The following is a 15,787-nucleotide window of genomic DNA, read 5'->3' on the forward strand; positions in this document are numbered from 1 at the left end:
AATAGAGATGAACTGCCATTAACTTGTGGTGGAAGTTCTGCTCCTGGTTTCTCTGATGGTGGCATTGTTGCTGGGACTTTTAAACCATGGTTAGTTTTACACTGGAGCGAACTACCCACATTCAGGCAGATAGTCCAGATGTGCAGAGCTGGCCTCTGAGCTGACATATTCCCAGTCTGCGCCTATGACCCTAAGGGACAAAGAACGCAGGTTGGAACTTAGGTGGGAAAAGAGGGACAGTTACACCATATGGATGTATGTGTGGGGGGTTTCAAATGCTCTTTATTAAGTTATTGCTCATATTTATCATCGTTAAAAGCCTCTCAGTGGATATCGCTTATTTTCACTTCAGCCACTGATATAGAAGATCTCACAATCTGTCCAGTTCCAGCTGGGTTTCAGCCTGGACTGCACTGAAATTCCACTGCTCAGTGCCAGAAACTCACCCTCTGACTGGCTGTACAGAAGAGCTGCATATATGTCTCTAATGCAATCATTCACCTCTTGGGATATCAATCACTGTATGTTTCAAAGCCTTTGGATGAGAGTATATAAATTCAAATTACATCCCCATTTTTACCTATAATTGCAAAGCAATCAGAAGAAAATTATCTTTGTAGTGGTTTGTGTGCTGGCAGTGATGACAAATAAGGCTGCATGCTCTTTTTAGCCACTAGAGAAGTATTTTAAAGTAGTTACATTACTATTTTTGCATTAAAATATACTTTTGTCCTGTGCTTTCTCCTTAGCTCAGCACCAGTGTGCCACTCTGCTCAGGTGCTTTCTTTCCCTTGATTTTTTTGTGACTTCAGGGAAGAGCTGAGTTTGGTTTAATAGCAAGTAAGAACCTCAAACTGTGCCTTCTTCAGCTGATAATTCAGCAGCAGTAATGATTGTCATCTCACTAAATGTAATGATTGTCATCTCACTAAATGCATTCAGGCACCACCAGCTTTCTCTGAGGTAATAGCTTAGGCAGAGGCTCTCCTTTTTTCATCCATGCCATTCCCCCTGGCAGCATGCTGAGCCTTCAGGGAGGCCATGAAAATACATATGTTTTTAACTGTTTGGTAAGAATCAATTATAAGTAGAATTTTCCTGGGGAAAAGGACAGAAGGGTACCTGTAATTAAACAAAAAACCAGGAGCATTTGTTTATCAGTGGCAGTCAAATGCTTCTAAATAGAGATTGAAAGACTCTCACTGAAAATACTACCATAAGCTTCAGTCAGAATTGGTTTTAATAAGCAGCTTGTAACTTAATTTCCCTCCAAAATCAGCTCTAATGACCTGCAAGGTAAGGTTTTCTGGGCAAGCACCAAAAGAAGTTTTGTCATTAATGGGCAGTTTGTTGCTGGATGTTCTGCCAAGAGCCTCCACAAATGTTGTAGAAATTCTTATTTCATTTTCATGAAGGATTATCATTATAGGAAACGAGAGGCTTAAGTCTTCATACAAGTAATTATTTCTCTGGTAGAAACTGTGAATTGGCTTTTCAAGGGTTTTAACAGATAGCAGATTGAGGGAGGATGAGGTTTCCTGGAAAAAATATTAAACGCTGCGTTCAGTGCCTACTCTGTACTCACAAAAGTCAATGACCTTTCTGCAATGCTTCTTCAGCCTGTTCTCTGTGACAGCCTTTAACAGTTTAGAGGTGACAATCCCAGTCACCCAAACCAGAGCTTGCTTCTCCAGGGCTGGTGATGTGGAACTCCAGGCAGGTCTCCTGACTCTCTGAGCTGAATAGTGAACGTGTCCCCCTCTCCAGCCACACTGCAGTGACTCCACACCACAGCCCTCTGGATGTGCAAGGAGCAGCTTGCGGTGAGCTCTCACACAGCACACGGCTGCAGAGGTGCTGACACACCTGCTCTGGGAGGTGATGGGGGATCTTGGGCCCAAACACAGCGGGTGGAGAGTGAGAGACTCAAGATAAGGCAGGAGGCTGAAAGAGACCTGTTGAATTATTTAACAGAGCTGAGAAAAAACATATCCAAATAAACCATTTATTTGTGCCCATTTGCAGAGAGAGTGCTGTGATTTACTGCCAGTGTCACACTCAGCACATGGGTGCTGGCCTGGCCCAGAGCTGTGGCCGTCATAGGACAGACCAATATGTCTTATTGCAGAAGATTTATTTCATTTCCTGGGCTGGAGTCATTATTGGGAAACAGGAGGTCTGTAAGGAGCTTTGCTCTCCAGAGAAGCTTCACTCCATACAAACAAATTAATTTTTGGAGAACCCCAAACCAGCTGAAGCTGGCAGGGATCTCCAAGCTTGCCAGTGCAAGCCCCACTCATAGCAGGGCCAGCTGGAGCAGGGTACTTTGGGCCACGGCCAGCTGCTATCACAGACCCCCAGCCTGGGGCTGGGGGAATAAGCCCTGCCAGGTAGGGGGTCCAGGGAAGCTGTGCCTGCTCACAGCAGCTGCTGCAGATGGAAGCAGCCACTGCCTGAGCCATTTCCTCCCTGTGCTGAGAGCAAGGCAGGGGCCTGGAGGAAGGGGAGCTGTAGGTGTATGGGGAGGGAGGCTGGGTGCTGCTGCTGCTGCCCTGCCCTGCTCCACCTCCTTAGAGCACAGCTCCTGCCTCTCTCACCTCTCCTCATCCACATTTCTGTGCAGCAATGAAGAGCAGCAGTGTTTCACCCCAACTTCACCCCAACACCAGCTCATCCCTGAGTGCACAGCCACAGAGCTCCTGCAGCAGCCCTGCAGCCTTGGGCTGCACTAACTACAGGCACTCATCACTCTCCCACCAGGGACTGTGAGGGTCCCAATGCCCCAGTGTATCCCTGTGAATCCCACCAGCCACAAGGAAGCTTGACATATAGAGAGAATACAAAAGCTCTCTCATCTAGTACCAGGCTGGGGGTGGCAGTTAGCCTTCACCCAGCTTACAAAAACTTTGCTTGCTCTTGACTTTTTTCCCATAATTTTTAGCAGCCCATGAGAGGAGAGCAGTGGGGACTATAAGCTCTAGCTTAGTTCCAAAGCTGCATGGGGCATCTGCTTCTCCCTCAGCTCTCAGCCAACCTGCAGGTTATGGGTACCTCAAACACCAGGGAGGGCACAGGAGAAGCCATACAGCATGAGACTGACTGACTGCAGTCACGTCTTGTGACAAACCAGTGACAGAGCACACTGATCAGACATCCTGGACAATGAAGGAGCTCACTGGGAGCAGCCAGACAGTTTTGATGCCATCTCACCATGAATATATTAGAACAAGTACCAATTTCATGCTTATTCCAAGGGACCACTTCCCAGTGGGGACCTGGCCACCTGCTGCAGGCCACAACTGCCACTTTAGGGATGGAGAAGTCCTCTAGTACTTGCAGCACTGCTCCTTATGTGACTGCCTACAGCCTCCCCTTTGTAACTACAGCTATGCTGAGTGGCCCTGAGTGGAGGCTTCAGGTGGAAAATCTGTTTGTATGATTTGGTGACAGCTGGATGGGGATATGGGGTCGCACCAGCCTCAGCTGTGGAAATGGTTTTGAAAAGGAAAAGCTGCAGGGCTGGGAAGGCTGAAAATGCCACATGTTAAGGAGAAGGGCAGGATGTGCCAGCAGAGCAGGGCTTGGCTCACCCTGCTCCTGACCCTGTTCCTGTGCCTTGTCACCATGCACAGACTGGTTGGTGGATGCAGCTGAGAACAGAGAGCTGGCCATGGAAATAGGGACTAATTCTCTCTATATATGCAGTTTTGATAGATTAGGCAATTAACAAAGTGCACTGCAGCACTCAAGAAGTGTAAAAAAAAAATTAAAATTGAAGACTAAGCCTATGAATCTGAGTCCTGGGGAAAAATCCTCTGTTTTTTAGAGAGAGATTTAGATCTTAAATCAGCTGCATCCTCAGCCCACTGCTGCCTTCTGACTTTGCTCCCCTCTACCCAGGACAGCTTGACACTGTCCCCTGACATCACACAGTGGTGTGGCAGATACACTATGTCCCCACACTCACACCACTAACCATCCTCCACACCTTATGCCCTTCCTTCCCCCAGCCTCTGCTCAGGATTTGCTTTGTGTTTTTTCCTGCTCATGTTGCCGTGGCAACCTGATCCAGACTCTATTCCACGTATCACCTTGATTATGAAGTTCAGCCAATCCAGCCCCCTCTGCCCTCAAACTGCTCATGTATCTCAAACTGCTTCCCTGATAGCTCCCCAAACTCTTACTGTTCCCTCAGGCATGGATCTCCCCCACCACTCCAGCCCCCTTTCTCCACCTTTAATATTTTGTAAGTAACTCTCTTTCCAGTGGGGATGGACACGTGATTCACTGCTTTTGTGAAAGTGGGGGAGCCTTTGTTTTCCCTTCTCACACCTGAGTCCCCTCAAGGGATGTGCTCCCTTGGCATCAGTGCACAGCAGCTTCCACGCTCCTTACACTGAGCATAACTCCTGTGTGTTTGTAAGGATCTGTGTGTTCTGATCTTCTGAAGAATGAGCCACAGAACAGGGCTGCTTTGGAAGCCTTTCCTTTCCCTGCCCTTGTCTACCTGCAATAAAAGGCACCTAAGTCCCCCTGTGTGGTGCCGGTGTTAATGTGTTACAAGATTGTGGGTAGGTCATTTTGGATGTGTGCTTCTCTTTCTTCCTGCACACAATACATCTTACTGCTCTGTGTATGACCCCCTGCTTTTCTGTTTGGTATTAAGGATTCTGTCTGGGCTTTCATGGAATATCACAGCACCCAGAATCAGAGTGTGCTAGCTAAGGCAAAGGTTTTGCACATCAGAAACACAGATGGATCCTTGTATCCTCCTGAAACCCAGATCCAACATCTCCTTTAAAAGTATCCAACCAAATTAAATTCACACAACCCTCCAGATTTTTTCTGTCAAAATTAAGATGCAGAAAATATTCCTGGTACTTCTGCAGTTAACTCTCAAAAGGCAAAAGCTTTCCAAACTTCAGGTCTATGCAGACCTTCTCAATCACACACACACACACACACATATGGAAGTACTGGGTAAGTAGCACACATCAAACAAGGGAGTAAAAACCTGCCCTGGAGACCAGCTAACAAACAGCCCCAGCATGAGACTGTGGAGCTGCTGATGCAAGTGTGTCGACTGGCTCCCTCAGAGTTCAGCTGGTTGCTTGATGGGCTGAATGTGTTACACTGTCCATCAGGAGAAGAGCTGAGATGCCACTCATTTTGGGTCAAGTGGAAGTGAAACTGCAGCAGCTGAAGCACCTGAGTATGTTTGTGCAGGGAGCTCTGTGTGGGTGAGGGGTGAACTGGAGGGACACCAGCTCAGGGGACAACTGGCAGCAGGTCTCAGCCAGCCCAGAGCAACTCAGCAGGTGACCACTGAGATTAGAGAAAAAGGACTTTTTTTTTTTAAGCTCACCTTTAAGTTCCCCACTTACTTCCCACAAACTGTAGGAGCCTTGAAAGAAGCACTTTTGCCTTGCATAAAGCAAAGGCCACACAGCACTCCATGGGTGACTTTAGCTCAGACAGAGCATAAACCAGTCCTGATCCTGAAAATGCTCACAAAGATTTGGAGAAACTACTGTAATTGTCTGCAGTTCAGTTCTACACATGGGAGAATGCATTTGGCAAAAATCAATCCATCAGTAGTTGCTTTGTAATAGTAACTGGAGCACAGAGAAATGGCAGAAGGCAAAAAAATTGAGTGTTTAACAGCAAAGCCACCAGATTTTCATTATCCCACAAAGCTGCCATGTAGTTTTGGTGACAAATAATATGAACTGCAGTCACTCATCCCCTTTATAAGCACTATCAGCCAGAAACCTAGAAACAGAAGCTGTCTGTGCTGAGCTGAGCAGTGCTGAGCTGCCTCACTCCCCTCTTGGAGATATGCACTGCCACAGATACAGGATTGCCAAGCAGTCTCCCAGTGCCAGCTTCTCCCCATTGGCTGTGATCTCTCTGCATCCTGGACCAAAAGGCTACAGCTCTGTCAGAGCCAGATCTGGATCTCACCAGGATTCAGCTGTGGTGGGTGGATGTAGCAGAACCATCCCCATTTGTTCTCGTGGGTGCGATTCCTCTGTCGCACTGGGGAGTGCAGCCAGGGCAGCCCCAGCACAGCAGTCACGGTCACGCTGCTTTTTTTTAGCCATTAAACTGATTCCAGCAATTTTCTTAATAAAACACACAGAATTAGGAGAGTTCCCCATTAGAAAACAGCAACTCCTGCTCTTTTCCCAGTCCATAATCAAGTCTGATGGTGTAAATTGCTGTAAGGAAACCAGTCTGTTTGGGCAGAGGACATTGCAAACCCACGGTGGGACATTGGGACAGTTGGCAGCTCTGCATAGCTGCATTCAGCTCTTGACACAAATCCTCCAGAAAGGAAGGGACACTTACCTGGTATCACAGAACCATTCTCTGATTTGAAAAATATCATATTAAGATTATATTCAAACTATTCTTTCCCGTCCCTTATTTCAGACAAGTCCGTGGCCTATCTGAGCTCACTTTGCCGAGCAATGCGAAGCTGCCGCTCTAAAAGGTGACCCGAATACTCAAACAAATGAAACCTTGAGAACAATTCTGTAATTAAGTATCTCACCTTTTATTTTGTTCATTTACACTTCTGGCACTGACAATTCTTTGAAGATATTTATTTTTATGTAAAGACCAAACTTCATTAAAGCAATCATAAGTCAATTAAATAATTTTACATCACTTAAGTTTCAGAAAATGTACAACACTTTCATACATTATAGGCTTGACCGGTTGAAAATGGAAATGGCACATTTTCGACATGGTTAAGAAATGACTTGGACAACCCGCAAATCGTTTTGCCAAAACCTGTTTTGTACTGAATACCATAACCCGTGCTCAGGGATTAGTGTGCCTGATGGCACCATGTGCACATTATTCAGCATGGAATTATTACTACCAGCTTGGTCCCCAATAATGTCTCAGATATTCTAGATGCATTTGTCCCACAAAGATCCGGTTAACCATTTTGTAGAGGAGTGAGATTCACAATGGAAAGCAGAGACATGACTCGTGCCACTTCCCAGTGACGTCCCGGACCAGCAGGACACTGAGCACATGGAGAGTATCAAGCACATGATTAATCCCATCAGTTTCACAGGGACTGTTGGAACACCTGAAATCAAACACAAGGCAGGCGTGCGCTAGGCAGGGCCCGCAGTGTGACGCAGCATCCCAGCACCATGAAACCACCTCGTTTCACTCCTGCTGAGCATCCATGAAGTTTCTCCTGCAGAAGTCACGATGATGGTCATACATTCAGTCCTCTCCAAAGTCTGTGCAATGTTTAAGGCAGCAAGAGAAATTTGCCTTTATTTTAACACTTCAGAAACAGATGGTTCCTTTAGAAATAGGTGGACAATATTCTTATTTCATCGGTATGCTCCTTATTTATATAAATGTCATGAAAGGCCAAAGCAAATTCTGACAAAATTTTTCTCAACAAAATCAAGGAGAGTAACTGAACTGGAGTTGAAGCTTTAAAATTACATGTGCCAGATCACTCACATGTAACATACTGTCTAGGGACAATGTGAAAAAACAGGGATTTAGATGAAGTCTGTGTTGTTGAGGCCTGACTCTTGTCAAACTACCCCTGGCATGAGTGAGCTCTACTGAAGCCAACGAGTGAGCACCTCTGATGAGAGGTGTAAGATTAAAAACATGCCACGGTTCACACTAACAGGTCATTGTGGCTAAAGTATATTCTCATATACAGAACTCTGCAACACTATTAACACCCATTTACAAAACACTACAGTGATGGTTATTGGCACATAAAAAACTCCTTCTCTATATGAAAACATACACAAAATAGATAGGAACTGCCTTTTTTTTCCAGACTTTTAAAATCTATATATAGTTGCCTTTGAGGAATTTTAACCCCCAGTATCACAAACAACAATATTTCTTTAACAATAGAATTTTACTGTGCTGACATTTGAAACACTGCCACAATCTAGACCACTGTGGATTATGCTTACTGTATGTGTACTGTACACAAGGTGATGAAGATTGATAGAAAACCACTAAGATTTTTGCACAAAAGTATGACTTTAAAATAGAGAACAATTGAGTCACTTTATAGGCAGCAGCTACATGTAAGCTGTAAATTTTACCCGCAATAAAAACACATTTTGCCATAAAGCACATATTGTGGCATTATCTGCTTCTGGCCTGGTACACAAAGCTTGATTCTCTTCCCAATGCAGAGGAATGGGTTTGGTTAGCTTGATTCTCTCAGAAAAAAGTGCACAGATATCTTACTTTTTAAAGTGCTTTGCAGAACCATCTCTTCTGCCTTGATTTCTACCCCAAGATCATTCTCTGCTGTAAAGATTCTGCCCCTTTTGCAGTAGTGATGTTCAGCCAACAAAGCCAACAATGCAAGTAAAATTCCAAAATGACCATGTTAGAAGAGCATCACCAAGAAGCAGAAAGCTGGGTAAAAAGTGGAGAAGTACAGGGTCTGTCTTTTCCTGGCCCACTGAATGCCTGTGGGACTGCACCCAACACTCCCATGCCTAAGGCAAGACCCTGGCTTAGGGTCTGTAGCAGCCCCTGAAGGTCAAAACTTCTCCCCAGTGCTCAGCCCAAGTGACTACGAATGGCAAAAGAGATTTCACCAAGGAACACGTACAACTTTGCCAATTCCACTGCCACATCCTCACCTCCCCACAGGCACGGGAGAGCAACACCAGAGTGCTCCTTCCCCTGAGAGCCCCTCCATTCCCATCCACAGGGCCAAGCACAGTCCCTCGCCCCATCATCCTCACCCACAAGAGACAAGTCAGGGACTGCTCCTGCTGGCTACAACACCCATCTCCACTGAAACTTGACTTCGTGGTGCTTTCGATGCATCATTTCCTCCTTCTCCCCTCCCAGCCCTAACTCCTACAGTGAATGTGGCATTATCAACCCATCCAAAAATAAGTTAGTGTTGGAACAATGGTCCTTTGTGATTTACCCTTTCCTGCCCCAGCATTTCTGCCAGCGTTGTCACTGCACCTCCCAAGGAAATGTCTACAGGAGTGACTGATCCAAGGTGCCCACACAGCAATGAAACTCCAGCCCTCCAAATGACTCCTGGGCCTTGCTTTGACTCTATCTATTTTCAAAACAGGTTTGGTTCTCTTGTTAAAAGATTATTTTGATCAACAAAGTGACAAGGGGAAGAAAAAAGTGCCAAATTATCTCAAGTTACTCAGCATGGTGAACAAACTACTGTATGCAAATTAACATGAATTAAATTTTAAAATATTAAAAATACATCAGGACTTGTTTCTTTTATAGCTGGTGTTAGCTCACAACATGTAGAGTCTGTGGATCATTCAGAATTAAAATATCTCAAATTGTTGTGTATAATCAATATGCCCAATTCTACCAGCAGTATTACTCTAACACTCCTGATGCACAGAATACCTGAATTAAGTGTGCAGTCCTTGTGAAGAAACAATTTCACATCTTCTGCAAAAAGCTTTCAATGAAAGAATATTGTGCTTAGACATATTATTTATGCTACTTCATAAATGAAATTCTTATAATAAGAAATTATTCGGTTACACTGTATTTTTATTCTTTTATCTGGAATGTTACTAAGTCTACCTTCAGCAAAAATCTCTTAAAACTTAAAATACTCATAAATATAAAAAATATTTGCAAAATAGAAACATATTTCTAATTTTCTTCATAAAATCTACATATTCACAGATTCTAAAAATAAAACCCTAACAGCATAAGATTAATTTGAAGTATCTGATCTCATTTTTAATACACATGATGCTTGGTTCAGTGTTTGTAAGGTATGGAATGCTTTCTTGGTGTGAAGAAACCCTAAAAGGAAGACTTAAACCCCGCTCTCCGTAGGCACAGAACAGGGAGGGACAATAAAGAAGCCAATGTGTTTTGTACCCTCATGGCCAGCAGCAGTGAGGAATAAAATGCATGTTTCAATTGCTGTGTCCTGGGAGAAAGGACAGGGGATACAAACCTTCGGGGGTCTGTTTTCAGTAAGACTGAACCTGTGTGAGACAATGAGCCCAGTGCTGTACGCGACTGAGCGCCCCTTGGGAAGGTCCATGGAACAAGGCTGGCAGAGAGAGATGTCTTCTGCTGCTAAAGAGCCCCAGCACTGCCTGCAAAACAGAAGAGGCTGCTGACCCCGTGGCAGTGACCTTTCCAGCGACTTTGCTTCAGTTCTGCCCAGTCCCTGCACCTTCCCTCTCCCTGTGGACACAAGTGAGGTCAGCACTGACACGGCCGGCGCTGGGACGCTGGCTCCCGCCTGCTCCCGATCCAGACACACCAAGCAAGGGAATGCTCACAGGTGTGAAGGTGAGTGTGGGCTTGTGCTTTTGGGACCATCAGAACCATAAGTCCCCATCCCCAGAAGCCAGAAAATACCCACTCAAACAACTTAAACTGTGCAAGCACAGATTGGCTGTTACACACCTATTCACACACTGCTCTAGGTAACAAAACTGCTTCCAATTCGGGTCTTCAAACACCATGTTTTGGTTTCGGAAAAAAGTTAATGTCTCCTTGAAATGATTTTGTTCTTCTCTGTGCCAAGTATCTCTTTTTCTCATGTCAGGTACTGCACCTTCAGTGAAGGCTTCAAAGAGGTGACAGCCGAAGGCAGACATCCCGCAGCAGGGGCAGCTGTAGAGAGGTCCGAGGACCTCAGCATTTGCAGTAAATACCTCTGGAGATACCAGCATTTTCTACAGCTGCTGCTTTCAAGCATAAAAACATTGTGCGCTTAAAAGGGAGGCAAGATGGAAGGCATGAGAATCCAGCCCTCTCACCACACAGGAGACATTCAAGGTTGAGCTGCTCTTTGCAAAAATTCATCTGAAATTCCCTCTGTCTGCTATGTTTTTCCCTTTTAGCCCCAGTCAAGTCACAGAAGGATTCCTTAAATTTTTTTCTTTCCAAAAATATTTCTCTGATTAAGAAAAAATAAAAAGAAAAAAAGAAAAAAACTCAAAATACATCCAATCCCTGAAGGTCAATAACTGGAGAATAAGAATTCCCCCCATAGAAGATTAGATAACATAATGTCAGAGTTCTTTACAACAACAAAACCCCATCTTATCCAATAAAAATAATTTAGTAACAAATGTCCAGGCTTGGTTTTGATAGCAATCCAACATTAAAAACATTTTTCAACCCAAGAAAAACCCACAAACCAAATCTGTAAAAGCTAATGAACCTAATGACTTATTTAACCTTTACACAATGAAAAATAAATGTATTTTTTACCAAATAAATGGGTATCAGCCCACGGGCAGAGGAATTTTCCCACATTCTTCCAGGAAGCAAATGTTTCAAAGATAAGAATTTGAATTGTTGATGCTTTCAAACTCATATCTTTGAAGACTTAAAGCCGTGAGGACAGGATAAAGAAAAAACAAATAATATTTTTATGTAGCTGCATAAAATTCAATTTTCCAAGGCAAGCAATCACAGCAGGTGAATAAAATACCATTCATATTTTCATTACCATGCTAAAGGCAGCCAAGTTAGTTTTGTGCCTGACATTTTCTTGACAAGTTTGCAATGCTTCAGTAAGGCAATTAATATGAGATGCAGGCTTCTGCCCAGGGCTAATATTTCTCTTTAGATCCAGCAAGACACCAACTGACTATGGAAATTTGAAGAAAAATGTGCTGGAAGTCATTTACTCGGCACATATGGAGATAAACTGAAGGCAATAATTATTCACAAGCAAAAGGCGCAGGAGGGATGACCACTGTGCATTTAGCAGCACAAACCCTCTCCCCTCCTTCTCTTTCTTTTAGCTAATGGTATTTTTGTGTTCAAAATTAGGCACAAACCAATATGTTCAAATGCTAAAAAGGAAAACAAACATATTTTTTTTTAAGCTGAAGCCTCTATGTTGTACCTAGCAATACATACCAGTACATTTGTACAAGTGGCCACGTACTGAGCTCTGTTTTCCTGCTGCAAATAATTAATTTTGGCAGTTTTTCTCACAAACATAAACTCCCAATTGCAGCACGTACACAAGAGCAGCAGTGGGTGGATAACCTGTGTAGCACAGACACACATCACCCTAGTGACCCCCCATCCAGGTGAGTACAGCCCTCTACTTGGAAATTCTCTCTCTTTGGGTAAATTTAGGAAATGTCCCTCTGATGGATACAGCAGGTATTTGTACTTTCCTGATCAATTAAACCTTTTAAATGGTTACTGTTACAGCAGCTTATGCATTCATGCTTTGTTATACTGCACAGCAGAGCTTCTTCCTCAGCTCCTGTGGGATGGGGATCCGACAGCTGCCAGCTGCTTTCTCATCAGCCACTCGATCATTTTAGGTTTTGTCAGTACTGGAGACAAGGACAGCCCCTGACCATCTAGGATAGCCTTCTGTATTCATCTGGTACAGGGCACCCTACTAAACCTCTGGGGATGGAGCAGCGTCACACACTTGGTAAAGTCACATAATTGTGGAATTCAATCTCTTTTGGAAGCCATTGCTTTCAGTTATCAAGAAAATGCTAGCATATTGAATTTCCTCCCAAATGGAGCATTTTTGAACATGAAGGCATTTTTAAATACACATTAGAAAGGAGAACCAGACCAGAAGCAGGGCAGTGAGGTCATCAGAGAGCTGCTTTTCCCCCAGAAGGCTTTTAAATGATTAAATACATCAGCAGCTGAAAATTATTCCACATCAGAAGCATCATTGTCAGAAAGATGGTAATTACTTCCCTTCACCCGAATATATTCGATATACCTCCCTTCATCAGAATCTGACATACCACATGTACATAGCCTGTTTTCAAACAAAGATTCAATTTCCTCCAGTTTTTTCCCTTTAGTCTCAGGAAGGCAGCCATAGATGAAAACCAGTCCCAAGGCAGCAAACCCTGCGTAGAGGAAGAAGGCTCCTGCAATGTAAAACCATTGTCACAGTCAGTTACAGAGTTCCCATCCCTCCTCTGTGCCAGAGCAGGGAGAGTGACAGAAGCAGCAGGCTGTGGCTTCAACAGAGAGTGTGAAAGCAAAGGCTGGAGAGGCAGGGTTACAGCAATGAGCTGTGGGGCTGTGGGTGTAGGAGAAGGACTCTTTACTGCCTCATTCCTCACCAAAGTAAATTGACAAAGGCAATTCCAATTCATGTGAAAGATAATACACATCCTTTCTGGGCAAGTCACTCTGCTCTTAAAATAAACAGCAGTTAGACAATCACATGCCCAAATAAAAAAAGCAGGTGTGAAAGGAAAGAGCTTTCTTGGTTTGTCTTGACAGTGAAGGACACATTAAGACAAATCCTCAAAATGAAAAGCTCTAGTGAAAGAAATGACTTAGGATCAAAATAAAGTTTGTGACTTTTACACCTAATTGTTATTTAAAAGTGCTTTGTGGTGACAATTAATACTGAGAAAGAGCTTGTTCCTGCCTACAATCCACCATAGAGGGGCAGAGCAGGTAGTACAGGACCAACAAACATTTAAGAGAAAGAGCTTGTTCCAGCCTACAATCCACCATACCTAGAGGGGCAGAGCAGGTAGTACAGGACCAACAAACATTTACGTAGAGTTGCTACACTGATGGCTCAAAGGAATAACAAGTAGAGCTGAAAGGCTCTGCACTAGTAAGGATGTGAAAGTCACATCAGCTCCCTGGCAGATTAATGTGATTTAAATAACTTGTACTTGAGGAGTGACCTGACAAACACTCCACAGGGTCCCACAGACAGCACTTCATCAAAAGCTGTATTTCTGCAAGCACCATCTGATACTGGCCTTGGATGTCACCATAAAGTGGAAAACTGCAGATGCTGTCACCTTAAGTGGGAGTCAGCATTATTTCACTAAATCAAAAGTGTTTTTTTCCGGCTTCTCTGTTTCAATGAACTGTCTGGGTTCTCAGTCAAGGATAAAAATAAATGCATCTTATGAAATCCAGGCCAAACCCTATGATCCAAGCAGGTCTCTATTCTTATGAAACCACAGTGAGTTGAGAACACTGCTTTGACACTTCATAGCAAAACCAGTGGAGGGACCCAGAATCCAGAGAAAGTCTCTGTGCCAATGGCAGTACTGCACACGTGCTGCTACTTACCATAGTATGTCAGATATTCAGCTGTATGCAGGAATGTCAGTGACACGAGCACATTGAAAACCCAGTTGACTCCAGAAGAACACGCATTTCCTGTACTTCTAGCCCAAAGTGGATAAATTTCAGAATTGACAGTCCAGGGCATCGGACCCATCCCTAAGAATCAGGAAAAAAAGATCAATCTGATTTTAATGGCTGCACTCAAAAATACATTTAACATGTAGCTTCACTATTTGCCATTTTAAACTTATATGCAAAAACAAGTATTTTCTTACCAGGTGCAAAGAAAACCAAATACAAAATAAGGCCCAGGAGTGCTGTCCAAGAGTACGGAGTGGGGCAGAAATTGTATGCCCAATATAAATCTTCTTTTTTGAATGTGGATTCATTTGAACACCTGAAAAACAACAAAACTCCTTTTTATTAAAGAATTTTCAGGGCACTAATTGACATTGTAATATAAACATGGCAAGTAATGTACAAGGTCTTTGAGCAAAGTTCTACACTCAGAAACATGGGGTTTTTTCTCAAGCCTGGTCTTAGGAAGAGTAATCAGCAGAACATCCCTGAGTTTAAACACTCACCTTGTATTTATAGATCTCCTTCAAACAACCAGTCATTACTACAAAAATGGTGATACCAAAGCCATCAAGACCAATTCACAGGAATATCACTCAGTGCAAAACCAGCTGCAGCAGCAGGACAGTGAGATAAAGATGTTGCACACAAGGATTTAAGGCCAGATGGAAGTTAGTCCTCAGATCACTGCTGAACCAAATACATGTGGCACACTTCAGGAGTAATCAGCAATGTCTGTGGAGTGTGCCAAGGTCAAGTGAAGTTATAAAGAAAAGAGGAGTGCATTTTCCTTCCCACACAGTGAAGTAGGAAAGGGTAGTGCTTGTAATTAGCTACTGAAAGAAAATATGTTTCTACTCCATGGACCATGCGGGAATTCCATATTTCAAGGAATAGGTATAAGATCAGGTATTTCCCTCCGACTGCCAACAATCTAACATTTTTAAAGGCATACTCACAACTTTATTTTTTGTTTTAATTTTTTTTTTAAATTTACATTTGCTTAAAGGAACAAGTCATAAATGTAACTAGTGAAACTTTTCAGCTGCCACCACTTCAATTGCTAGAGATTAAAAACCCTATTCTTTTGGGAGAGAGGACTTAAGCAGACACTACTCCTTCGTATGCAAAAAGTGGTATTTACTTGCAAAGAAGAAATCACAGAGAGCTGAACATCTGCCTGGGTTATGATTTCCAGATTAGTTGAGAACTTATGTGAAGGATATGACCCTCTTGACAATAGGGAAACCAGAATGAAGATGCCTGCAACAGGCAATAGGTGGGCAACAAGTTGTGGGTGGTGGAGTAACAGCCGCCCTGCAATGCTTCAGAGTTGAACAGCAATGTGCCAAGCACTGATGGCCAGCCCCCCAGCACTCCCAGGGCAGAAATATTCCCTTTGTCATCACTGATGAAAGGACAACGTTTAAAGCAGGATGTCATGGTGAAGGCGCAGACCCAATTTCAGGACAGCTGGAAATCCAAAGCTCCAAAATATTTAAAAGAGAGAGGTTAACCCTACAAATACTGGGAAAATGCACGTCTGAAACCTTGGTAAAACCCTAATGTTTCCTTAATGGCAGTAACCTGTAAGATTTACAGCTCCACTTTGCACCTGAGCAGCACCTGA

General features: G+C 43.6%; 1 protein-coding gene across 2 annotated transcripts in view; it reads right to left on the reverse strand.

The window, feature by feature from the left end:
* Nucleotides 1–6,538: 6,538 nt before the first annotated feature.
* SLC2A13 (solute carrier family 2 member 13) overlaps nucleotides 6,539–15,787 on the reverse strand; it is a 142,480-nt gene continuing 133,231 nt past the window's right edge. The window contains exons 8-11 of one of the 2 annotated variants that reach the window (XM_041474649.1): nucleotides 14,355–14,476; nucleotides 14,083–14,235; nucleotides 12,777–12,905; nucleotides 6,539–10,936 (exon numbers count right to left, since the gene is read on the reverse strand). In XM_041474649.1, the coding sequence (XP_041330583.1) occupies nucleotides 10,887–10,936; nucleotides 12,777–12,905; nucleotides 14,083–14,235; nucleotides 14,355–14,476 (454 nt within the window). In that variant the 3' untranslated portion in view covers nucleotides 6,539–10,886. Of the gene's footprint in view, nucleotides 12,906–14,082; nucleotides 14,236–14,354; nucleotides 14,477–15,787 lie in introns of both variants that reach the window. The other variant, XM_041474648.1, reaches the window with a different exon arrangement.

The sequence above is a fragment of the Pyrgilauda ruficollis genome, unplaced genomic scaffold (assembly GCF_017590135.1).
Source record: "Pyrgilauda ruficollis isolate IOZ18807 unplaced genomic scaffold, ASM1759013v1 scaffold33, whole genome shotgun sequence".
NCBI classification, from domain to species: domain Eukaryota; kingdom Metazoa; phylum Chordata; class Aves; order Passeriformes; family Passeridae; genus Pyrgilauda; species Pyrgilauda ruficollis.